This window comes from Protopterus annectens, chromosome 2.part1 (assembly GCF_019279795.1).
Source record: "Protopterus annectens isolate FY-2018-M chromosome 2.part1, PAN1.0, whole genome shotgun sequence".
Lineage (NCBI taxonomy): Eukaryota > Metazoa > Chordata > Ceratodontiformes > Protopteridae > Protopterus > Protopterus annectens.
This window is the reverse complement of record NC_056729.1, coordinates 502,428,819-502,456,015: the sequence shown is the minus strand read 5'-3', so window position 1 is coordinate 502,456,015 and position 27,197 is coordinate 502,428,819. Positions and strand designations below refer to the sequence as shown.

The window sequence follows — 27,197 nt, the reverse complement described above, 5'->3', positions numbered from 1 at the left end:
TTGCATAAGCCTTCATCAGACACACTTGGACTTTATGAGAAGACTGAGCACCTGGTGACTGTACCTGCACAGAATTTGGTTTCTTGGACCCTTCAGAAAAACCTTACAACATTTAGCAGAAGTAAGGAGACCAACTTTTCACCCACATAGAAACTGGAAATCACCGCCAACTGGACCTTAACAATAGAGAAACTAGCTCCACGATTAAAAATATCTGCCAAAAAATCCAAGATTGCAGAGACTGGAGCTGTAAAGAGATCCAGGTCATGCTAAGAAGCCCAGATCGAAAAACACTTCCATTTTCTAGAGTAGATCTTAGCAGGAGGTTGAGTCCCAGAAGCCAGGGAGGATGAAGAAGAAGGAGCCTCTGGAAGAGGGGAGAGAAGGCCCTTTAAAATAAGCTTGTTCCTCCTGTCAAACAAAGCATGGGGGTTGAAGCCGGCACAGATCGAACAGGAGGAATGTAAATGGGAAACTCTTAAATAGACAACACACAGAATGTGGGCATTGGAAGGTGGGAGCTTATGCTAACACTCTGCACAATTCCTAGAGCCCAGCTTAAGGGTGTCAGTCATGGCATAGGAAGGCCTAAAAACACTCGTACACACATGCTAGAATAGAAAAGAAAGATTTTTTTTGGGGGGGGGGCGGGGAGGCAATGCCAAGAAGCACAAGGGGAAGGTAGGGGTTAGAAGAATAGAAAACTAGAGAAAAGGAGAAGAAAAGAAACTCAAAAAGCAACACTTACGAACTATGGGCCTTAGAGCAGTGGAAATCTGTGCAGTTCATATCGAGCACCAAACGAGACCTGAGGGGAAGGCGGGAGAAAGGGGCACTATGGGAAGAAGAGGAGCTTGGACTTTGGAACCGATGCTGGAGTATATGGCTGAGTCGGATCCATGCTGGATCAGAGTTCCTTAGGCTGAAAACCAAATGAAAACAAAAACTTTGGATCAAAATGTTTAGCAGCCACTGGATTAACTAAAGGTGCAGCTGCTGAGTCAGGACTGGGATGAGTGTATAAATACTTGAAAGACTGAGGAACTAAGTACATTCTGTCTGCTTATCTGGTTTCTTAGGTGCAGCAGGCTGTCTGTCAGGGAAACTACAAGCTGCATCAAACACATTCTCCAATGCTAAAAGCATGGGGGGGGGGGGGTTCTGGGAATTCTAGTTGTAGCAACTCACAATAATTTCTGAGAAACTGAGAAACCTCAGTGTTCTCCCACTGAAAACACTGACACATTCTCAAAACAGTCTCTCAGAAAGAGGCTCCCTCAAAGGGAGAATTAGATATCATGTTGTCTTCAGAGACTAAATCAGAAATCTGACTAGAAAAAAAAAATATCTGTCCACTCACACTCCTTCAGATTCAAAAATTTGAATCTCTTCAGGAAAAGTGGAATCCCCTTTTCCATTTACCAGAAATTGTCTTATAAGAAGGGTCAATAGCTTAACAAGACCCTGAGCCAGACCTGCTAAACTACTCTTGTCCAGTAGAATTGGTGCAGGAGAAGATAAGCATTTAGGTCTCGGTTTCTTTTGGACAGGAAGGTTGGGGCAAATAGGTTTACTAATAGAAGTAAAAACTTCCCCCAAGGTGGGCACAACATTCTGGTCAAGCATGGGCAACCTCTGTTCTCCTTCTCACAAGGTTGAAAAGAGTGGCTCTCCCTTGCCCACTGAGGTGACCCCAACAGCCACAGAGGATGAGGAAATAGCTTTAATAAATTTTAAACTGGCAAGAGAAAACATTTGCTCCTGCTTAAAAATGCACTAAAGTTGCAAGACAGTCATCAAAAACACATTTCCTAGCTTAAAAACACCTTCCTTAACAGTAAATATAGTTTAAACAATACAATATTAAATGTGGAAGGTTTTTCTTCAAAGTGAACTTATATACTCAGTAACAGAAGAGCACAAGCCGAAAGTCGAGCCTCAAAAGTCTACAGAGAAGCACTCTCTTCAACGGCAGAAAAGCTCTGAAGGGCTTGGCACATGGAAGCAGCCAGCTGCTATATCCTATGCAAGATATAATTCATAGATTAAGCCTACTGCAGTACTGACCAATATGACAAACATCTCATGTGGTTGCAGTGAGGGGCATCTATAAAGCTGAATCCTATTTTTCTAGCATTCAGACATGCATTTAATTAAGGATCATATGCATTTACAGTTACACTACTCTACTTCCTCATTTCTTGTTGTACTGGGTACGTCACTACTTGTATTGGCATCACATTTTTTAATGTTCAGACTAAATTCACTGAGAAGGCTGGAACTGCAACAGATCTTACAAATAAAAAACAATGTACTACAAAAGATTAGTAAGAAGAGTTTAAGACACACATGCAAGGTGTCATATGTTTAGGATGACAGCAGGTGTTTGAAAGTATTCTATAATATTAGCCTTATCTTGGAAAAGACGAGGTCCCTAGGCAATTCCAGAAATACAGAATTACAAGAAACTTTTAACTTCTGCCTGAAGTAATATGTGTTTTATTCAGTCTTTGATGACTACATAAAGCACATGGGTAATGGACTTTCATGTGGTTTCATAATATCACAAAAAGATACTTTGAAAATCAAACTCAGGTATACATGTTGTGGACTGCTAATATGAATATACAATACTGCCAGAAAATCCATACTAATTTGTAAGGATCAGTACATGTCATATTCAATGTACTGCACTATGTTCACAGGTTCACAGATTAGTACTAGGCTAACTGCTCTTTCGGATCATTTTAAGCCTAGCCAATTGTCCTATGTGAGAATTAAACCATACACATTGTGTCTAAGGTAAACACCTTAACCATTATGCCAACCACCCACCCCCTTGTGCTATGTTGTGTCATATTCAATGTTAAAGGTTTCCCAGATAGTATGATGCAATATTTAGACTGTACATTAACTATACATATGCAAAAAGAGAATTACTTAGAATGTTTTATATGGAACTTGAACAGAGGACCATCAGAATACTTTCCTATTATACTAGGACTGCTCAATGAAGCAACAATTAAAGAGATGAGCTCCTCATTAGCAACTAAGTCTTCCATAGTGCACTGCTCAACAGCTACACAAACATGTCCTTATTATTAATGCACAGCAGTGCTGCTGTCATTTAGTGCTGCATTCAGAAAAAAAGTGAAGTAAAAAAATGGATGGACAGCTTTGGAGCTGCTTCATTAGCACTACTGGTAGTGAAACCATAATGTTCTTCCAAAGGACCTGCATTCAGGGCCCAGACAGGGCACTTAATTTGTCAAATATGTAGCAATTCCATAATACAGACACACATCGTATGCCTGTATTTGCAATGATAAAGTAACTTCACAGACAAAGTAATTAAAAGGAAAGGAATGCCACTTTACACAATATTTAAATGATCACTTAAACTTAGAATTCAAATTAAAGCTATTCATTTTATACTATAAAAAGCAATGAAAATTACATAAAACACACATTCTGTTGCACATGAAATGCAGCCAATAAAATTAACAAAGCCACCAGTTTTCTTCATTCTGTCACTCATCTTACCTGGGCTGCCACCTGCAGAGTTTCTTTTGCCTTCTCAGCAGCTTCAGCAAGTCTTTCCATCTCCCGTTCCTGGTTCTCTTTCCTAATGGCTTCTTCTTCCTGCAGTGTTGCCTCCAACTTTACTTTGTTATCCACTTTGTCACACTCTACAGCTGCTACCTTCACTTGAGCTTCTTTGGCCTTTAAGATCAAGAAAATAACTTATTTCAAAACAGTACTGCTGTCACTTAAGTTTATATAACAGTGCAGTTCTGTCTAATAGGATCTATTTACAATAAACTGCATTACTAAGCTCTCTCTTCTGACAATGGCAGTAAGCACTAAATATGCAAGAGTTATTTAAAAATAAATGAAGGTGAAACTTCACAGAAGTATCTACTCAGTTAAAAAGTACACAAGAATAATTCATGGTCACAGTACGGTATTTTTTTAAACTGGATGGCTGCCGTTTTCAGGGTACTATAAGACTGCCATAAAACACACATATCAAAATAATATATTTTCTTCCCATACCGTACGAAATGGCAGTTGCCCAAGTGCTGCTTACCTGTAGATATTCAAATTCCTCACTGCCTCAGTGGCATTAAGGTAATCCAGTACTGGACAGTTTTCAAAGGTTCAGACTCACCTCCCTCTCTCTTCCTGCGACAGCTGATAGGCTGAAAACTTCCTGAGAGGGAACCTTACAGTTGTCAGAGGAAATGAGTGTTTAGGCTTTTTTGCTTCCACAAAGAAACAGGAAAGTACCTAAAGCCAGAATCATCTAGTAAGAGTAAATCTGAAGCCAATCACAATACCATATTAAAAAAAAACAAATCCAACAACCACCAAATCAGAGAGGATGAAACCCACCTCAATTAAGTACAATCAGGAGGACTGCAGGTGGGTGCTGTCACTGAAGCAGTGAGAAAATCAAACATCTACTGTTACAGGTAAGTAGAACTTATGCAACTGTACTATGGTGGTCGTTCCCACTGCCTCAGTGGTATTTTCGGTAGATTCCCCAAAGATAACCCTACATAGAAAGTGAAAGGAGAACGGTTCTAGCAAAGCCTGGTCTAGACCTTGAAAAGGAATCCAGTTTGCAGTGATTTGTGATGGTCTGGACAGGGGACCAGGTTGCTGCTGCTAGAATGCTTCTAAAACACACGTCTTACATGTCATCAAAGAGGATAAGACCCTAGATGAGTCAGCTTTAACCTTACCTGGAATAGATTTACCATTGTGGAAGTTCATTTTGATAAACAAAACAGCTTCACTTAGCATGTAGGAGATGCACCCCTCCAATCAGACACATTTTTGTAAACAAGAAATATCCTTATTAAATTATCACTTATGACATAAGCAATCATACAAATGAAAACAAAGCCATACTGACATAATCCCAGCTGCAAACATTTTACATCACAAACCATATTCATATTATCCTAGTTGCAAACATTATACGTCACATATAATCTACCTAATCACTGTCAAACATTACACAACTCATTCAAGTCCTGCCTTCTTTTAAACCTCATTCTTCTGTAATGTTCACACAATTCCCAATTTTCCTATGTAATTTGTTCCTACCCTTTTTTAAAGATCCCAATTCTAGGTGTTTTATCTCTGTTACTATATTCACTACTTCTGGTACAGTTAGTTTAGACTTTGATTTCCCTTTTCTAACAACTGCTTTCTTGGCAGACATAATTAGACTCGGCAAACCCCTACTATGTCTAGGCAATTCTGATTCTGTATCATAGCTCAGAAAAAAAGCTGCACTAATTTGCTCACCAAGTATCTCCGACAGAGTAGTCTGCAGGGAATCTTTAAACTCTGCCAACTCATTACACTCACAGAAAATATGTTCCAAATGACTACTTTCTTCCCTGTCATACCTCCAACATTTGCTGTCTACCTGAGGAAAATTCCCTGGAGTCTACTTTGGGTACAAAAATGTAAACATTTCCAAGCAAAAATCCTAAATCTTCTAGACTTTGTTGCACATTTGAGAGACACACACATACCCCCCATTGTTTCTTTGTGAATTGCTTGTCCAATCTCTTCTCAATCCTTTTTAACCTCCTCTGACTCTTACAGTTACCATGCAATATTTTATATGCCCTACTAATTATTTCTTTTTTTAATGGCAACTTCTGTTCTAGATTCTATTAAAACCTCTACCAGTGCTGTTCTTTTGTTTAGGACACCTCCATTTCTTTCTCTTTGCTTATACTCTGACATCAATCCTTGATAAAGAATCTCTAACTTGAGGTGCAAATAAAATCTTGGTGTCTTCCCATTCTGCTACTTTTTGCTCCCAATATCTTAGTTCCTTTACTAGTTTTATCCAATAAATTGAAGGAACAAAATAATTAAATTAAAAAGGATTAAAAGAACGAAAGCGCTAAGTTTGTGTCAAGGTCTCAGTTGGTTTTATTTCATTACTATTTACTTTATTGTTTTTTGTGTTTTTTCCATTTAAGTTTTCGGTTGTTTGGTTGTTAGTGTTCACAGTGACATAACATGTCTAACGAAGACTCTTCTCAAAACACTCTCCTTAATTTATGCATATATCCTACTCCTGATGTATTTTTCCATTTGACAGATCACCTAGTGAAAGTAGTTGGTGAAGCAATTCGAGAGGGCTTAACACTCAATCATCCTTCAGGAGATTCAGGTCTCGTGTGTGGTGAGATGAATGCCGGATTTCCAGTATACATGGCTTTGTCTTCAAGTTCTAGTGGACTCACACCTATTGGGACAATTGGAGCAGTGGAACAAGGATGTGGAAATGTTGATATTAAGAGTTTTGGATAGCATCTTTAAAGATTCTGGCAATCCTTTCATTGTGGATAGTGTGAACAGTGGTGATTCTGTTGTAAGTGCCGCTTCTATTAACGGATATAACGTGTAAAACAAACATTTTCAAATTAAAACAATGCTCAATTAAATATGTTTCATTGCAATTAGAGATTTTTATTTATTATTTATTTTACATTTGTTGACCGGGCTAGTCCAGCTGGATACATATCCCTTTTCAGTAGAGGCCCAGGGAGAAAAGCTCCAACATAATGGCAATACATGATGAGAATACATGTTACATAATGAGAATACATGTTACATTTACAAGATAAAAATAGGAATAACAGATTTTATATAAACACAAATAGCAAAGCAGCAGGTTATAAATACTAGTTATATAGCATAAACTCGGTGGATATAATAGACTAGGTCACAAATTATCAGGTTACTTCATTTTATATCTTAAGGAATGTTTAAGGAAAGAATGTGTACAGCAGGGCTTAAGAGTCTCCAAATTTCTAAACTGTGTTAAGTTTGGAGACTTGCTGTTTAACAAACTGGTCATGTTGTTTAACAACATAGGTTTTGCAATGATGAAGGTTGTAATTAAACAATATCAAAAATATTTAGTTGCCTTATGGTCACAAATACACTCCCTAGATAATATGATTAAGCCCTCAGATAACTTTGGTTCATTGGTCACTTTATATTCCTGTATTAGTGCTAAAGTTGATTGGCACAGAGCCACTATTTATAAATAGAAAACAAGGTAAATTTTGCTATGATACTGGGGCCTATGTAACAAAAACAGCTTACCCATTAAAATCAAATTCCACAAACTTTCGTGATGGTGGCACATCAAGACCTGAACAAACACTACTAGTTTCTAGTGTTGGTCAAAGCAATGGTCTTGGCAACACCATGGAAAGTGTGGATGGGAACATGCTAAATACAAGTTATGGAACTTAAATAATTTGCCTTCATCTTCTCAAACAGGCCTTTTTTAGTGGGCCAATCGGGAAACAAAGGTACCCTAAAGTGGTCCAAAAATGTTCAAACCAAGAGGAAAGGCAAGGGCAAGAATCAGAAAAAAGAGTTAACGTTTGAGATGGACATACTTAATCTGAGTAACCAGGTATTGTCTGACAATATGGTTTCATTGCTGAAAATGGTTTTTCATTCATTCCAGCAGTATCTGTGAACAGTACTCAACTGATTATTGATTTTAAATTATATTTAAAGAATCTTAATTTGCAATATGTACTGCATGAATTTCCAAATTCCATTCCACACAATACTGCCCCTAAAAGGCACAGCACCTTTAATCCTTCAATCAAAACCACCTTGCAAGTTTTTAACAATGCTTGTGAAACTGTTTTCAGAAACAGACTAAGATCCAAGGTTAAGGTGTACAATTCAAGAGAAGGTGAAAAAACGACCTTAAATGAGTTGACTAAAAATCATAATTTGAGAATAATCAGTATTTGCATAGTGATAGCTTACATCCTACACACACCAAAATAGGGGTAGCCAAAGGGCAACTTATTCAGTTAAGCCATTTGACTGCTAACCAAGACACTTTTTTGAAGGAGATGGTAGAACTCAAATCCTTTTTTATGGATAGAGGTTATGACAAAACATGGTTAATCAACACAGAAAATAAGGTTGTGAAACTTAGAGGAACTATAGCATGGCCCCTTTTAAGTACAAATCGACAAAATGGTATTGGTAGGTGTAGCTCAATCACTGTAGATTCAGTGAATGTAGTAGGTCACTTTTTACCTTTCCCTTTGCCTATCTCTAATGAGATGTGGTTGGTTAAAAATATTATTATGAAGAATTAGAAAATTTTGTCTGGAAATGTGGAACTGGTTGAAGTTTTGGGTGACAGGCCATTTTTTTTTACTTTAAAAAAATTGTGCAGTATTAAGACCATTTTGGAAAGGATACTATTCATAGAAATAAAGGAGGAAATTCTACCGTATTAGGTACTTTCTATTGTGGACACTGCAAACAGTGCAGATTTATCACTAAGTCTTCTTCTGTCGAGTTTAAGCATTTAAAAGTGTTGGGTGTGTGCCAGACAGATATACTGGTCACAGTAAATGTGACGTCTACACAGCAAATTGTGACTCGTGTAATAGTTTTTATATGGAAGAACTATAAGAACATTAAACAGAAGGATTTATGAACAAATATTGGCTATAAAGAAAAAAGATTCTAATAATGCTTTGGCTAGGCATGCATTGTTATGTCCAGAAATTAAGAAGTTTTCTTTTTCAATTTTGGACAAATTAAGTGATAGTTTTTTGTCGGGAGATTTCAAAACTCTATCAGAGCATCGTGAATCAGCCTGGCAAATTACACCTGGGACAGATCATACACCAGGCCTTAATAAGGCCATTAATATTAAATGTATTTTACAAGTTCAAAAAATTAATTCATGTGAATGTATTTATTACTAAGTGTTTGATTGTAAATATGTGTTTATATATATACACATACACACACACACACACATATATATATATATATATATTTTTTTTTTTTACTTTATATCAATTTTGATTTTTACATTTTTGATTAGACTGGTTTGTTTGGTTAATTGGTATCGTGATTGACATTGTATTCATATTTAAATAGTGTGATGGGGAGCGTTTTCATTTTCTGAAGAAGTTCTAAAACAGATTAAAAGAACAAGAAAAGAAGTTACGTCTTACCATAATGTTCCATCTGTATTGTTGATCCTCGTTCAGTCATTACGTATGGGTATCGGTTCCAACCTCGGAACAGAGCCGGCCATCTTCCAAACTCGCGTCAGCTACAAACTCTCGAGTTAAACTCTTACCCAGAATTCCCCTCTCCCTGTTACCTCAGATTGCATTTGCAAGTCAAAAGAAGGTAGAGGCTACCTCTGGTCAAATGACCTAAAAGAACCGGATGGGGAGATCCACTAGAAGCCATAGGAGGGGGAAGGAGGGAGGGTCGTAATGACTGAACGAGGATCAACAATACAGATGGAACATTATGGTAAGACATAACGTCTTTATCTGATATTGTTAATCCTTGTTCATTCCTTACTTATGGGACAGAGTCCCCAGCTACCTCTATTCCTGGGAGGCTCTCATGGAAGGACATTCCTGAGCACCAGAGAGCCAAAAGATGCTCTTCCCCTGGAGGCCAAATCCAATTTGTAATGATTGATGAAGGTATAAGGTGTAGCCCAAGTTGCAGCTACACAGATGTCATGTAAAGAAGCTCTGGCATGGAAGGCAGCAGAAGTTGCCACCGACCTTGTCGAATGAGCCTTTATGGTAGTAGGCAATGGGATATTACGCTGTGTATAAATGAAGGTCACACAGTCTTTCAACCATCTAGCCAATGTGACCTTAGCAACAGCACATCCTACTCTAGGTCCAGAATAGGCCAAAAATAACTGGTCTGATTTACGAAAGGCCTTAGTCCTGTTCAAGTAGAACCGAATTTTCCTGTGAATATCTAGGGTATGTAGGCAATACTCTCCTTTGTTTGAATTATTGGGAAAGAAAACTGGCAATTCAATGGTTTGATTAATGGACATTTCGGAGATCACTTTTGGCAGAAATGAAGGATTAGTTCTCAAAGACACTATCTCTATGAAAAATCAAGTATGCACTCTTGATGCATAAGGCTTGAAGCTCTGAGATACGTCTGGCAGAAGTAATGGCGACCAGAAACAAGGTTTTCCATGAACAACATTTGAGGTCGCAAGAAGAAGCTTGTTCGAAGGGTGGGCATTGTCAGAGCTTGTAGAACTAATGACAGGTCCCATGGTTGAATAGGTTCTCTAAAGGGGGCTTCAGATGATTCACACCTTTTATGAAGGTCTTGCATAATTTGTGAGACATAAGAGAGGAGTATTGGACACCCTCATGGAAATTACATACTGCAGCCAAATGAACTCTAATGGTAGAGGCCGATAGACCTGATTGAAATAGGTCGGCCAGATACTCTAGTATTATCGACACCGGTGCTGAAAAGGGATCTACTTGTTTTTCTTTCAGCCAACAGGTAAACCTTTTCCACTTGCTTAGATAAGTAACTCTAGTGGAAGACTTACGAGATACAATAAGAATGTCCCATACTGGTAAAGAAAGATCATTCTGCCTGGCAATCAAGGGAATTAAAGGAGCCAAGCTGTAAGCTTCAGGCTGTCCAAGTTGGGATGAATCAGGTTCTGCGTATGTGAGATCAACCCTGGGGTTGGATGGAGAATCCATGGTTGATCTAGCAGGCGAGGCCAAGGTAAGGGGAACCAAATCTGACGAGGCCAATATGGTGCTATGAGGATCACCTTGCTCATCAACCGACGGGCTTTCTTCAGAAACTGGGGAATGAGGGGGACAGGTGGGAATGCATAAAGACGACCTGATGGCCAATCGTGGACTACATTGTCCCTGGGTGACTGTCCCAGAGGGGGAATCAGGGCAAAGTAGTTGATGCATTTGTAGATGGGGATGCAAAGAGGTTGAAGCAATGACGACCCCAGCGGTGGAAGATCTCCGCCGCTAACAAAGGATTCAGGGACCACTCATGAGGTTGTAGAATGCACCTGCTGAATCTGTCTGCTATAACGTTGGAACTCCCGGGAATGTGCGTTGCTAGAAGAAAACGGTTGGTAGCCATCGCCCACTGCCATATCATCATGGCCTCTCGACAAAGGGGGTAAGATTTGGATCCACCCTGTTTGTTGATGTACCAGACCACCGCCATGTTGTCTGATTGTATCGCAATTGTTCCAGATGGCAGCAGGGGATGGAATGCTTGCAACACCAGAAGCAGCGCCCTCAGCTCTAGAACACTTGAACATTTATATGCAGTTGGGCCTCCAATTCGGACCAAGTGCCTTGGACTGTCTGTCCCTGACATAGCCCCCCACCCCATCAGGGAGGCGTCTGTGGTCACTGTAACCTTGGGCTGCTGGGGGGAGAAGGGGCAAGACCACTGTGACGGGTTGTGGGTCATCCACCAATTTAAATCCTGTTTGCACCTGTGGGTTACTCGAATCTTGGCTGAAAGAGGATGCTGAAAAGGATACCATTGGGTGAGCAGTAGCCAATGTAGAAGCCTCATATGAAACCTGGCCAGGGGGACAATGGTGATGGAGGCTGCCATGGTACCCAACAGCTATAGGACAGAGTGAGCTGTGGATTTCTCCCTTGAAAGGATTGGGATCAGTTGTTGCTTTATCCTTAGAATTCTGTGCTCTGGAATGGATGCTCTGCAATTCTTTGTGTCCAAGATGACCCCTATGAATTCTGTGGACTGAGATGGGGTGAGATTGGATTTTTGCCAGTTTATGGTTATGCCTAGCCTTTGTGCAGTGAGGAGAGAGTATGCTAAGGCTTCTTCCAATAGATGTCTGGTGGGGGCCAAGATGAGCCAGTCGTCTAGGTATGGAAACACTTGGAATCCTTGTAGTCGCAAGTGAGCTGTGACAACTGCCATGCACTTTGTGAACATTCTGGGGGCTGTAAAGAGTCCGAAGGGCAGTACTCTGAACTGGTAGTGACTGGCTTCTGCACAGAAGCGCAGAAATCTTCTTGATGGCCTGTCCACTTTTATGTGGTAGTATGCATCTTGAAGATCTATCGAGCACATCCAATCGGCATTTTCCAAAAAGCGGGAGGATATACTGTATTGTGACCACCCGGAATTTTTGTACTCTTACAACCTTGTTCAATACAATGAGATCCAAAATTGGTCTCCAGTCCCCGGTTTTCTTTGGAACCAAAAATAGTCTTGAGTAGAATCCGGATCCTATCTCTATCTGGAGGGACTATTTGGATGACTCTTTCTTAGCAGCTTTTCTATCTCTAGTGCTGCTTCTTCCTTTTGACTGGGTGGAACTTCGGGTAGGTTTTTTGAAAGGACAGGACAAAGATCGAAGGGGATATGATAACCTCTGGTTATAATCCTTTGTACTCTAGAATCGGTGGTGATGGTTAGCCAGGCAGAAGGGTACAAGGAGAAACGACCCCCAACCACCTCCAGAGGAAAGGAGTTGGGCCGCTCTTCAGGAGCGCTGGTAGGACTGGCCAGGAAAAGAGTCCCTGGAACCCTGGTTACGCGGACCCTCTCTGCCCCGAAAGGGGCATCTTCCCTGTGAGGTTCCCCCCTCTGCCTCTAGGGGAGGACTCGGCCTGTGTGTCACAGAGAGGACCCTGAAACTTCTTGAACCATATCTTCCCACTCTTTTGGTTATGGGAGAAAGCACGTTGAGGGGAAGAATAATGGACACCTACGGCAGAAAGGGTCTTACCGTCCTGTTCACATCTGGCCAGTGTGCTTTTAACTTTGGGTCCAAACAACGAAGAGGCTTCAATGGGAGCGTTAAGAAAGGAAGCCTTAAAGGGTTCCACGAAATTGCACAAGCGCATCCAGGCTTGTCATCTCAAGACTACAGCTGAACCACCCGCTCTAGCTGCTCCTTCTGATGTGTGAGATATCAGTTGCATGGAGGAGTTAGATATAGACGCAATGGTGGCCAGCTGAGAGGCCACTTTGTCATGGACCTTATCAGACACGGCACCAGGCAAGGTTTCAGAGAGCTCGGAAATTAGATCCCTTTGAAGCCTGGTAAATTGTGCCATATAATTCAGGGACCTGATAGCAAAGGTCGCTGATGCAAAGGTGCGCTTCTCTATCCTGCCCATTGCCCAGGACTCTTTGTTGGGCAGATGGACAGTCTGGCTTTCTTCTTCCGCCAGATCCTTTTTGGTTGTGGACGCCACCACCACAGCATCCACAGGAAGATCTTTAGACCAATGGGGATCTGTAGCAGGAGGGAACAAAATCTTATCTTACTTCCAGGGAATAGCCTCGACGGTGTCAGTAGCCTTCCACGCATGCTGCACGATGAGCCGTACTAGTTCATCGGCAGGTGGAGTAACCCAGGAGGTAGGGGGCCGGGCGTGAAAAGCCTGCAGGAACACAAACTCCTCAGAGGTTGGATTAGAGGGCTGCCAGTCAACTCTTTGTTTAAGGATTTCGAGGATATCACCAAAGGATACCTCAGAGGGTGACCACAGGGATCCTTCCCCATCATCAAAGTCTATGCTTTAAGTGAGGGACTCCTCTGTGGAGCCATGTGCTTCCTCTTGCACAAACTTTTCCAGTGAACTTCCTCAGAGGAAGAAGCTGGGGAAGACTATGAAAAGGGGGTTTCCTGTGGGAATACATCCTGAGGCCCTTGCGCCCGGTGTCCGCTAAGTGCGACTTGTGAACACAGCCGCCCAGAGGAGGGTGAAGAGATAGCACAGTATCACCAGCAAAAGCCAGAGCCTTCTCCATCAGTTGGAAGGCTGGCCACCTGAAGAGGGGTGAGTGTCCAGGACAGGGGGCACTCCCTCCCTTAAGTGGCTCAGCCTGCCGACCCGGAGTCCCCGGATGGCTGTGAAACAACAAATTACACGTGTCACAACTATCATCCTGGGTCGTAGGAAAACTCTCCTGCCATGAAGGCAACTGCGGTTCCTTAGTGAGGTTCATAAAGGGAACCATAGAGGGGGAAGACTGTGCTACATCAAGGGACTTCAAAGGCAATGAAAGAGGAGAATAAGAAGGGGTCTTTGGAGATGGGTGATCACCTCCCAAAAAAGGATAGTTCCTGGGGGGCGGGATACCTCTGGCCAGAAGCACTTGATCCATAAGACGCAACACGTCATGTTTAGAAAGGCTTCTAGTGGACCTCACAGATACAGCTGAGGGAGAAACAGGTCTGTCCACAGAAGAGACAAGCTCGGTGCCCACCTCACCAGTCTGCATGGAGAACAACGGTGCCGAGAGAGACAGGACTACGGGTATCTGCACCGAGGAAATCATTGGTGCCGAGGTCACGATCTGCACTGACAAAACGATCGGTGCCGAAGTGGTTGCCAGTACCAAAGCCGTAACCAACAAAACTGGTGTCAATAACTGAGGCGTTGGCTCCGAGTAAGATGTCGGAGCCAACGTGGTCAAGGTCTGCGCTGACTGAACAGTCGGTTCCGATGTAGTAGTAGTCTGAAACGAAGAGCCCCTCTGTACCGATACCGTAAAGGCTACAGTAGATGGAGCCGAAATCACTGATGGTGCCGAAGGTCTAGGCACCAAAAGTGCTGGGGCCGACAGAGTGAGCTCTGAAGCAGAAATCTTAGCCTTCTTAGGTCTTGGTTGGCGGGAGTCCCCAGCTGGGGACGAAGGCAGAGACTTGGCCTTTGTAGGATCATCCGATATTTTCTTATGGGCTCTAGGAGAGGTTGAAGCCTCCGACCCAGAAATAGCCTCTGAAAAGGGAGATTTAAGAAGTCCCTTCAGCAACAACTTATTTTTCCTCTCAATCAAAGTTCTATTGGAAAAATTTTTACAAACAGCACAGAGCGGGTCAACAGATAAGTGAGACACACCCAGGCAATAAACACACAGAGAGTGTGCATCTGATGTAGGTAATTTGGGTCCACAATCTGAGCACCTTTTAAATCCTAGACTACCTTTTTTATCTGCCATGACAGAAAAGGAGAAAGAAGAAAGGGTACCAGCAATGGTACGAAAGAATACCTGAAGGTAATGAAGAAAAAAAGGGTTTACCAATGATGGTAAGGGAGAAAATACCTTGCGGTAAAAAGTACAGAGTAAAGAGAAGGAAACTCAAGGAAATATAGTTGCTAAATGCGATAAGGAGAGAGACAACAAATTAGAAACTTTTCTGACAGAAAAGGTTATATTGGACTAGTCTGACACCAAATATCTATACTTAGCTCAAGAGAAGCAGCTTGACACAACCGAATGGCGACGCAGCAAACGAAATCTGAGGTAACAGGGAGAGGGGAATTCTGGATAAGAGTTTAGCTCGAGAGTTTGTAGCTGATGCGAGCTTGGAAGATGGCCGGCTCGGATCTGATACCCATACGTAAGGAATGAACGAGGATTAACAATATCAGATACACTAAGTTTGTGTTGAGGTCTCAGTTGGTTTTATTTCACTACTGTTTATTTTACTGTTTTTTGTGCTTTTTCCATTTAAGTTTTCGATGTTTGGATAACTAATTGTCTTCACTCTCTCTCCCATCTCCTAACATTAAAAAATATCCTTAGGCCATTAACTACAGAAGAAATTCACAAGCTCAAAGCAAACTAATGGCAAAACACTCAGTAAGAATAAATAAATAAATAAAAAGGACTGCCCTCAGAAAAATTATACAATAGGTAAAGAAAACATTTTATTGAATTTCACAAATTTAGCTAACCACACACTCCAGTCTGGTCAGACTCCACCTTCTTGAAAGCATGCAGTGATCTCAGTAATTCTCTCAAACCTGGTAAGGACAAATCTTACAGACTAATTTCAGTTTTAAGTCATGATTATAAACTATTTATGATAATCCTTGCTTGTTCATCATTATTTCCTCATACAATCCACGCAAATTAAGAAAGGTTTTGTTCAATCACACTATACTTCTGATAATCTGATTAAAACTTCCTTATTGATTGAAGGCGCTTATAACTCTAAAAAAAAAAACTTTCATAATAGTGAATTTGATGCCCAGAAAGCTTTTGACACGGTCACGCAGATGTTCTTTTTTCAAAAAGAGAGACATGCTTTAGAGAGTCACTGAGAACATTACACTACCATTCTGCAGCATTTAGAGAGGAGGCATCTGATTACCTTTCCTGACAGCCCTTTCTAGAGGAACTACTCAGTGGTGTCTCCTTCCCCTCACTTGCACTTGCCCTTTATATTGAACCCTTGACTGTACGATTGAGGTCTTTGGGTATTTATTGATGCTTAATGCAGGGTCATAAATTTAATATATATATATATATATATATGCAGATTATCAGCTTTTGTATCCTTCCTTTCCCAAATAGGATTTACCCAGAGTTTTTTTAGCTGGATCATTAGCAGGATGCAAAGTAAATCCTACTAAAACTGAAGCTCTTACACTAGATTATGTTTTGTCACCTAGACCTGGCCTGAGATATTCCTTCTTACAGAACTTTTAACCATATTATTTACATCTGAAATTGAGTCATATACTGAAGGACATTACATATACAAGGATTCCTTTATCCTTATTTTTTATTACAATGAAAAGGCTTATAATTAACTTCTTATGGAAGGTGGTAAACTCAGAATCCACTGGGAACTACTAGTCCTTCCATATTGTTTAGGTGAAACTGCACTCCCTCATTACAGAATATTATAATAAGGCAGTGTGTGTCTCAAACTTTTTTTATGCCTTTGGACCTACATTCTACTGCAGTTTGGTGAACCTTCTCAATTGCTAAAGTAGGAATTTCCATGTCTTTTACAAGAAATTAAGGAATGGGAAAACTCATAGGAGGGTTAATCTCAGCAACATATCAGAAGTGTTCCATAAACATGTGATTAAGGCAGTTAAGGAGACAAAATCCCTTGAGTGTTTAAGTGATATAACCCCATTAACATACTTGGAAGTATGGACTCCTAATTCTTTAAGATTATGTACACAGTCATCCCACTTTTCCTCATTAAAATGTTGGAATAACTTATTGACAGGGTATTGAAATGAAAGTTATGTACTCAACATAATGATAGATCCTTGTTGTAGGTCTCTATCTGGTTAAACCTGTGAGACTTCAGATTTGACTCAGATCAGACACCAGCCAGTTCTAAAGGGTTTAGCTCATTTTGCTCTGCCTCCCTTAACCATAATTCCCCGCTCTTCCATCAATTCTCCAGATAGAGATTGTCCCATGAAAGAAATCAAAATGAAAAAACATATAATTCTGTTAATGAACCTTCCATAAATTGAGATACGACAACCAAGGAGAAAGCAAGACTCCAGATGGTGGGAACAACCACCACCTCCTATGTCCAGTCATCTCAGGAGGAAACAACCACCAAGTCAATAAGAAGGTAAGGGGCAGGATGGTTGAACCAGACAGAGGCAGACAACATGGATCTATCATTATGGTGAGTACATGACTTTCATATCTGATGTTGTTGCCTCTGTCAGACTTCAACCTGTGGGACACAGTCCCAGCCAGAAACATCCCTCAGGAGGAACTAAGGAAGGATATTCTGCAACCCAGTGGAACCAAATGAAGCCCAGGATCTAGACTCAATATCCAGCTTGTAATGCGACACAAATGTGTGGTTACCCAGCCAAGTACCAGCTGCACAAATATCATCCACTGGTACTCTAGAAAGGAAAGCTGTAGAAGCAGACATAGCCCTTACTGAATGCCCCTTAGGCTTGTGTAGAAGAGTCTTGTCTTTCAAAGCATAAGCAAACAAAATACAATCTGACAGCTGCTTGAATAAAGTTACTTTAGACACAAGAAAGCGCAGTCTGGATTCTGTAAAGAAGATAAACAACTGACTGGATGTCCTGAAAGTTTTGGTACAGTCCAGACAGAATCGCAGTTGCCTATGTATATCCAAACAATGCAAGAGGTCTTCACCTTTGTTGGAGAAACTGGAAGAAAATACAGGAAGGTAAATCAAACTCAAAGTTATTCGTGGAGGCTACCTTAGACGGAAAGGAAGGGTTCTTAAGAAGAGACACTCTTGTCTTTGTGGAACACAAAATAAGGGAGTGAAGAATCAAGCACTTGCAACTCTGAAATCCTTCTTGCAGAGGTAACCGCTACCAAAAACAGTTTTCCAAGACAATAACGTCAGGTCCGAAGTAAATGAAGGTTCAAATGGAGGGTCTGTAAGGACCTGTAGAACAAAGAGCAGATCCCAGGGAGGAAATGGATCTCATACTGGGGAATGGAGTAGAAAAATGTCTTTGAGAAGGCCTCCGAGAGAGGCCAAAAGCACATCATCTTTGCCAATGTGAAAGTTAAAGTGGAGTTAGCAGCTATTTCTAAGAGTGGAAAAACTAGAACTTGAACAAAACAACTCTGTTAGAAAATCCAAACTGGATTTCAAAGAGACAGAAAAGGGGTAGCATCCCTGAGCCTCCGCCAACAGGGCAAACTTTTTCCACTTACTGGAATACACTTTTCTGTCCGATAAGAAAACAATATATGGAAAACCACCTGCAAAACCTGGGATTTCTGACCAAAAAGGGAATAGAGGAACCATGCTGTCAACTTCAGGGACTGAAGATTGGGGGGATCCAGACCTGCTGCATAAGAAAGAAATTCCGGAATGGGATCCATAACTTGGGGAGGAGGGTTGCTTCAGAAAAGGACAAAAGAAGGAAAACCGCATCTGAGGAGGCCAAAAGGGAGTAATGATGATCACTGTAGCTCTGTAGCGTGCTGTTCTCTGTAGAAACGTTACCATCAAGTGTACTTGGGGATAAGTGTAAAAAAGTCCCGAGTCCAAGCAAGCACCACAGCATCCCTGGGTGACTATCTGGAAAGGGGAACAATGGCGTAACAACTGCTGTATTTGGTGTTAGACAAGGAGGCAAACAGGAGTGCCGCAATGTCAAAAAATTCAAGCTGCCACTGACAAACTTAGGGACCACTCTTAAGCAACAAAATGCTCTTACTGAGGTTGTCGGGCAGAATGCTGGACTTCCCCGGGATGTGTGTTGCCACCAAAAACCGCTAAGAAGATGTCGCACACTGGCAATCTCTCTCAGCCTCTCACCAAAGAGGATAAGAATGTGTTCCCCCTCTTTGTTGAGATACCAGAAGGCAAACAATGTATGTCTGTTATTGTCGGTCTGTATCGCAATCACATTTGAGGGAAGAGTATCCTGAAAATGTAAGGAGGATTGCCCTCATCTCCAGAATGTTGATGTGAATGTAGGCCGCTGCGGAAGACCAGGACCCTTCTTGAACCATTCACCCTTCAAAATGCTCCCTCCACCCCAGAAGGGAGGTGCCCATTGTGACCATGGCTGTAGGGGAAGGAATTACAAATGGTCTCTATTTGGTTACCAAGGGAAACTACAAACACCACTGAATCTGTTTGTAACACTTTCATTAACCGTACAGAGAAATCCAAACCCTGAGTAAGAAAGGACCACTGAACAGCCAGACTCGTGATATTTAGCTAAAGGTACTAACTTAACTGACGCTGCCATATGACCCAGAAGCTTCATAACTGCATGTGCCAGTGGTTTCAGAGTCACAAGCAGAGACAGGGCCTAAGCCCAAAGACCAAAAACGCTAGAGCTTGGAATCCTGGCGATTTGGTGGACTGTGTCAAAATGACACCCTATTAAATCTAGAACTTGAACAGGCTGAAGGCTTGACTTTGAATAACTGACTATGATGCCCAAGTTGTTGCACAGAGAGTAGGGCTTCTCTGGTCAAGATCAGCAATGCCGTTGTGAAAGCAGTAAGGAGCAAATCGTCCAGGTATGGGAAGACCTGAAATCCCTGGCTATGATGCCCAAGTTGTTGCACAGACAGTAGGGCTTCTCTGGTCAAGATCAGCAATGCCGTTATGAAAGCAATAAGGAGCGAATCGTCCAGGTATGGGAAGACCTGAAATCCCTGCAACTGTAGTCAGGCTGTGACCACTGACATGCATTTGGTAAACACGCGGGGTGCTGTTGTGAGACCAAATGGCAGGACCCTGAATTGGTAATGACTGACCCCCGGCCATAATCGAAAAAACCTCCAGGAATGCCGGTCTATCTTGATGTGATGGTAAGCATCCCTGAGGTCTGTCAAGCACATCCAATCATCATTCCTCAGGGGAGGTAGATAAGGAGCAAGAGAGAGTCAACCAACAACTGAAAGGCTATGCTGTAGACAAGGCCAATAAATAAAATAAAACCTAGCAAGGCTACCATGGCTTATAACAATGCACTTTATTACAAATAAAATAAAACAAATATGTTAAAATGGATAAGCGCTTTCACGTTAAATAAACGCTTCATCAGATCAGTTCATATAACCATCCCTAAGACCTTTTAAAATGCCTTTATCCAATCATAATAAATCTAAAAAACAAGTAACCAAAATCAGTGATTCAACCTATGTCCTTTAAAGGATGGCTTTAAGTGTACATTTCCATTCAATCCCAGATATTTATCTGCTTGCAATCTCAATGTCCACTGCAGTTCAGCCTTCTCAGTACGAATATTCAGATCTCCTCCTCTAACACTTTCATAAATGCATTGCAATACCCTAAATGAAAATTTGTGCCCCTTATTTTCATTTATATGTTTAGCTAATGCATTTCACAGGTCCATAGAACTAATATTCTGCAGATGTCTTAGTATTCTGTCCTTCAACTTTTTGTCTTCCCCAACATAAAAATAGACGTGTCACAAGTAGCTAAATAGAGATGTGCTGTTTGACAATCTGCATATCTTTTTGGTTTAAATATAAATTTGCATCGTGGGTGTTTAAAAATCTGCTGTTTAGAAATTACAGGCCATGCTCTACAAGACCGACAAGCATAAGTACCCAGCCTACAACCCTCTCAATAGGTTAAAATGGTTACTGTTCTGCCAGAGCAGTTCTTTTAAATTATTACAATTCTTAAAAAGGAACCTTGGTAGATCTCCAACAATAACTGCTGTTTTCTTGTCAACAGTTTCCAATGCTTATGTATAATGCCACAAACATAACTTACATAATTCGTATATCTAGTGGTGAACCCCACTTTGCAGTCAGTGGAAACATTATGTGGATATATAGTCTGTATATGCTTGTTAGCACAAGAATAAAATTGTTTGCCTAAGGTATTTCTTTTATTCAGTGGTTCAACCTCAGCTCAATCCAAGGACATTCTTTTATATCCTCTCCCTAAAAATTGTTAACTCAGCAGATCCATATTTCTAACAAAGTCATCATCACACGTACATAATCTGGAAACTCTCATAAATTGTCCTTTAACAGTATTAGGATAGTTGTGTCTCAGGTGTATGCTTCCATGAGCTAAAACTATTCCTCCAATAATCTTTATGGTACAAATGTATTAATTACATCTGACAAATCCATAATAAGACGTACATCTGGAAAATCAATGCTATGATGAGAGGCATTCATAGTAAACATCGAAAAGTTTGTGTAGTCTCCAAATACATAACAAAATCATGCAAATTTTGTTCTGTGCCAGACCAAAGGAGGAAGACATTGTCAACAAAACAGTGATAAAATTTCATACATCCACTGTAGGGGTTAGTACTTAAAATGAATTTGTCCTCCCAGTTATTCATAACCACATTTGCATATGAATTTGCACATGGGGTGCCCATTGCAACACCTCATCTCTATAAATATGTTATTCTCATATGTAAACACATTATTTTCCAAAAACAACTCTAGTAAAGAACAGATGACCATTACAGTGTTATTCATATATTCACTTTTCCTGACCAATATGTCTCTCACTGCTTCTATGCCAAAGTCATTAGGATTGACAGTAAATACATTTTTAACATCAAGAGTCACTAGTAACCATCCACTCATTCTGTCAACTGCATTCATATACTCATACAAATCATTTAAAAATGATTTGTGTATTTCAGTACAGCTGGTTCTAAAGAATGAATGTTTTTCAACTTTTCTTCAATGAAAACAGACAAGTTCAGTCGCCCCAACCACATCCCGTTACATCTGGACGCATGGGAGGGTTTTGAGACTCTTTATGAATTTTGGGCAACCCCTTAATGACTAGTAATACAGGATATACAACATGCAGATATTCATAAATATGTTCATCTATTACTCTAGACATTAATAACTCAAAGTGTATCATGTATCAGTTTCGCTATTCTCTATAAATAATTTGGTAATTTTAATATACGCCTCTCCCTCAGTTAACAAATAATGCATATGCTGATGATGGTCAGTCATATTCATTAATAAAAATAGTGTAATTATTCCTAAGATTTCCAGAGCTTGCTGTTCATCAATCGTTAGATTGTAAAAACATTTCTGGAGTGTTCTATGTAACAAATGGTAAATATCCTCCTCGCACACCTTAACAAACATGTCTACATTAGAAGGTAGCTGAGGGGTAAAGATACTTGGTTTCCTAAAACCTCGTTCATTGTTAATACAATTGTTATCAAATAACAACTTGAGGCTGACATTGCTAGTAAATAATCTCAAGTCAAGTAAAACATCACATACTTTTGAGGAGGTCACTGGAATGTATGATAATGCCTTATTCAATACAGAGAGGTCTTCAGGCCTTAAACTGTAGTTAGATAAATTAATCACCAAGTTGTTAACAACGAGCACTCCTGGTTTCTCTTTGGAGTTCTGCTGAATATTTTCTTTTCATGTGCCCTCTGCTGGTGGAACGTGACATTTGCATGGATCTCAACTTCACTGGTAAAGGTAGAATTCTGGGAGGAAGTGCTTTTGGATCGGGCCCCAGTGACCTCATAATTCATCCCATTCACTGTCGACAAAGTACTAGTGGGGGACTCATTTGGGAGGTCCAATTCATGTTCCTTATCTGAACCAGCTTTCGGCTGATCAAAAGCATTAGTATTAACATTAGAGCTGGTTCTGTTGCCATTCAACAGCTCAGACTTCACTGAGGGAAGACTGTGTTGGGGGGCGTGTCAGATAACTCCGTTCTTTGCTCTTTCTGCTTGGGCCACACAAAAATGTGTCCTAAACAAAAATCTCTAACGTCCCTTTCAAGTTTTTGTGTTTAGTTTGTTGTAGTTTCAGTTCAAAAGCAGACACATTTGTGTAAATAGTATCTAACACTTGAGTAACTCCATCAGCCAAGAAATGATTTGCAACGTCTCTCTGGGCTGATTCAACTGTTTGCACAAGTTCATCTTCAATGGGCTTAAAATACTCTAAGACCAATTTAATATAATTAAAACTCAAGTCAATATTTAGTTGTTGCCATTTCATAAGTAGATTTGGGTGGGACTCACTGTAGGTGGGCATACATAGCACTCACATGCCTCTCGGAACTATCTTATAATGCAGGAAACCCTCCAGATAGAGGCATTTTCATTGTAACCTCTAATTTATATAAATTATGTTCTAATCATAGTGATCAGAAAATTATTGTAATGTTTAGGTTCTTACTGTGGAATTCTATCAGACAGTTCAAAGGAAAAATCCAAAAGAGGGTTGTTTATTAAACAAATCATTTTTGACCATTTGTGCTGCAATGTGACATTAGATGGATTATAATCCAACTCAACGCAAGTGCCACCAGCCATGTTATGCTGTGAACCGTAAAAACAACTGTGTACAAGGAGGAAGAGACGGTCAACCAGCAATCGAAAGCCTATGCTATAGATGAGGCCAATAAATAAAATAAAAACCAGGGGCATAGGTTGAATCATTGATTTTTGATTGGTTACTTGTTTTTTATATTTATTATGACTGGAAAGAGGCTTTTTAAAAAGGTCTTATGGTTGGTTATATGAACTGACCTGATGAAACATTTATTTAACACAAAAGCGCTTATCCATTTTAACACATTTGTTTTATTTTATTTTTTAATAAAATGCATGCTACGAGCCATGGTAGCCTTCATAGGTGTGCACTAAGCTAATGGCCCTGGAGCCTTTGCAAGCCTAGCCCATAGGATTACGCTGGCCATTGTACTACCCGACCTTAGTTCCCAGTGCCTCTGTCGAGTAAAGCCACTGGAGTGATTCCCTGGGGTGAATTTTCTATTTCCCATCCACTCATCAAGATTTCTCTTCAAGAGGGCCAGTGAGGTGCTCTGCTTGACATGTATGGAAAGTCTATTCCATAGCATGGGCAGTCTCTGGGTTATGAACCCGTCCCTCCAGCATGCTCTGCTGATTGTGGTGATGAGGTTGAGGTCTCTGGAGCGTGTGGTGCGGAGGGATTGGGATTTCTTCAGATGTAGCATTTCTAACAGAGCTGGGTCAGACATGGCTTTGTAAATCAAGCAGAGATCGCCTCTAAGTAGGCAATATGAGACAGACAATAGTTGGAGTTTTTTTAGTCTGTCCATATAGGACAAATGTTTAAGGCATAGGATCTTCTTTGTGAGGTACATTTGCAGCCTCTCCAGTTGTTGCAGGTGTTTAGTGAGGTACAAGCCAAATGGGGCATTGTACTCAATGACTGGCTTAATGAGGGAAGAGAAGAGGGAGACAATGACCTCTTTCTTCTTGGATGCAAAACCCTTAGTAATGAGATGTGCCACATAGGACTTGAAGTCTGATGAAGCGTTCCAAGCAACGTGAAAGCGCTTACTTATTAGAATAAAGGACTTGTCTTTTCATTCATCTGGTTTTGCTTTGTTTGCTGTGGAGTATCATCCTCTTCTGATTTTGGATTTGTGCTTTTTTTTGGGAGGTGATACCTTACCCTGACAGTGTTCTTTTCTTGCTGAACATAGGACTTTCTGACCACAGCGGCAATGTAGTGGTCAAAAGAGAGGTTACTGTCAACCTGTGTTCCCAGATCTCTTATAACACCTTCTGTGTTCAGTGAAATACCATCGATGTGATAATTCATGGGAACTGGGTTTTTCCCAAAGGGGATGATGACACATTTTTTGGCATTGAGCTTAAGGCCATGGTTCTGACACCAGTCGTTGGTCTCACTGAGGCCTTTCTGTAGGATGTCAACATCACTTGGGGAGTTAATAATAGCTCCCAACTTGCAATCGTCTGCAAACTTTGTCAGCTAGAGTCCCTTCGTGTTGGCCTTCAGATAAGTAGATACCAAGCAGGGGAGGACCCAGGACCAAAGCCTGTGGGACTCCACTCATGACTGGTCGGCTGTCTGACTTGAAGTCAGCTACTTTCACACTGTGGGTTCTACCTGTGAGCTAGTTTGCAACCTACCTAGTGATATAGGGGTTGATGCTTAGCTTAGTGAGTTTTTCTAGGATTCCTGAGTGGGGAATGGTATCAAAGGCCTTGGCCAGATCAAGGTAGGCTGTATGAACCACCTTGCCTTCATGCAACGTTCTAGTGACTGACTCAAAGAAGTTGACCAAGTTGAGCAGGCATTATCTACCTTTCACAAAACCAAACTGTATGGGATCCAGAGTTTGGAGATTCTCTATATCCTGGTTTATTACGTCCACGATGTTGCGTTCCACAGCTTTGCATATCAGACTACTCAGGCTAATGGGGACATAGTTCCCAGGGTCTGTAGTCACTCCACCTTTATGGAGAGGGATGACTGCAGCAGTGCGCCATTTGGTAAGGACAAAGCCTGAGGTGAGGCTGTGATTGAACAGAGGGCACAAGTGAGGTGCCAGTTCACTCTGTAGTTCATATAGAATACAGCCAGGGATATTGTTAGGTCCCAGAGAAGCTGTATTCTTGGCCTTGGACAGTGCTGTTTTAACCTGTGCAGCAGTATTACTGGGTGCCTGGCAATCTACTGGTATTGTGACTGGTCCCTTGGGGGGGGGGGGGTTAAGTTGGCACTGAATCTGTCAGCCAGTATATTGGCAATATCTGTTGGCTCGGTATAGAAGGCACCATTGTGCAGCAACTCAGAGTAAATCTGGGTATTGTCGTGCAGATTCTTTACATAACTATAGAAGGCCTTGTGGTTCTCTTTACTATCTGCTGCAATTCTGTTTTCAAAGCTAGCTTTAGAGGATTTGATGAGGGATCTCAACTTTTTGTTGAGGCTGATAAGGGAGTTTTTCCAGTCTTGGGACTTCAACCTTATTCCGCATCAGTTTCCTCCTTCTGTTGTAGAGTTTGTTTATTGGCAGGGGACCACCAGATTGGCTTCCTTTTTTTGGATGACAGCATCTTGGTTTTGTTGGGTATGGCAAAATCCATGCATTTGTGTATGTGTTCATATAGTGCATTGGGTGTATGATTCGGCAGTCATGCGAATGATCTCCATTTGCATGGGTGCAGTGAAGTTAGCCACCCTGTTTTTAGGAACCCAAAGTCATCTTTGGAGAAGTTTTTCATGGTGGTTACCTTTGTGTGTGTGTGTGTGTGTGTGTGTGTGTGTGTGGGGGGGGGGGGGGGGGATTTTTAAGCTGATTAGTTTGTGGTCGGATCTAACCAGGGAGGAGTTGACTATTGGTGTAGAGCAATGGTTGCCCATGTTAGTAATAACCAGGTCAAGGATGTTGCTACCTCTAGTGGGGGGTAAGAATAAGTTGGTCCAGGGTATTGGAATTAATGAATTCCATGAAATGTTGGGCAATTGTATTGGTACAGGAGTAGTTTTCCCATTTAATGGAGAGGTAGTTGAAGTCGCCCAGTATGAGAGTGTTAGGTTGGACCTTAATATTCTCCAAGGTGCTTAGGAATATGGAGTGAGAGTCTTGGGACATGGTTGGGGACCTATAGCAGGCTACAACCTGAATCACTGCCTTATCCAATGTTAGCTGTACCTGAAGTATCTCAGATGTGTTATGTTGGGCTACCAGTCTGGAGGTGTGCGCATCCTTTATGAATATGGAAACACCACCGCCTTTAGAGCTTCGGTCCAAGTTCTGGGGCCAAACGTTGTGGAAGGAGTTATAGCCTGGTAGTGAAGGGGTGCTTTCTGCTGCCATGAACCAGGTTTCTTGTTACAGCACACATGTCGATGTTCTCAATTTTAAGGAATGCTTCGAGCAAGTGCATTTTGAGATTTAGACTTCTAGCATTGAGCAGCATGACCCTCAGATTGCATTTGTTTGTAGCTGTCATGGTAGTAATTTGGTCTTTAAAACACCGCCTAAAAAAGGCACTATAGGGATGGCAAGACCCTTGGGCAGTATCCGGAAGCCCAGGGGTGACAGATGCAGGCCATCTCTGGCAAAGCATCAATGTCTGTCAGTCATGTTATCCCAGGCAGACAGATACTGGATCCCCCTTAGAATGACACCAGAAACTTATCCAACTGTTGAAATCAGTGATTTTCTGCTTGTACTATGGTATCATTCTGGGTGATGGTAGGATGCTGCTCAGGGCTAGGGTCATACCCGCCTGGGCTACATAATCCAAAAGCTC

At 41.1% G+C, this 27,197-nt stretch overlaps 1 protein-coding gene across 1 annotated transcript in view; it reads right to left on the bottom strand.

Moving 5' to 3' along the window:
• LETM1 (leucine zipper and EF-hand containing transmembrane protein 1) overlaps positions 1–27,197 on the bottom strand; it is a 1,101,007-nt gene that overhangs the window by 335,921 nt on the left and 737,889 nt on the right. The window contains exon 12 of the mRNA XM_044062295.1: positions 3,544–3,723. Coding sequence (XP_043918230.1) covers positions 3,544–3,723 — 180 coding nt within the window. The remainder of the gene's footprint in view (positions 1–3,543; positions 3,724–27,197) is intronic.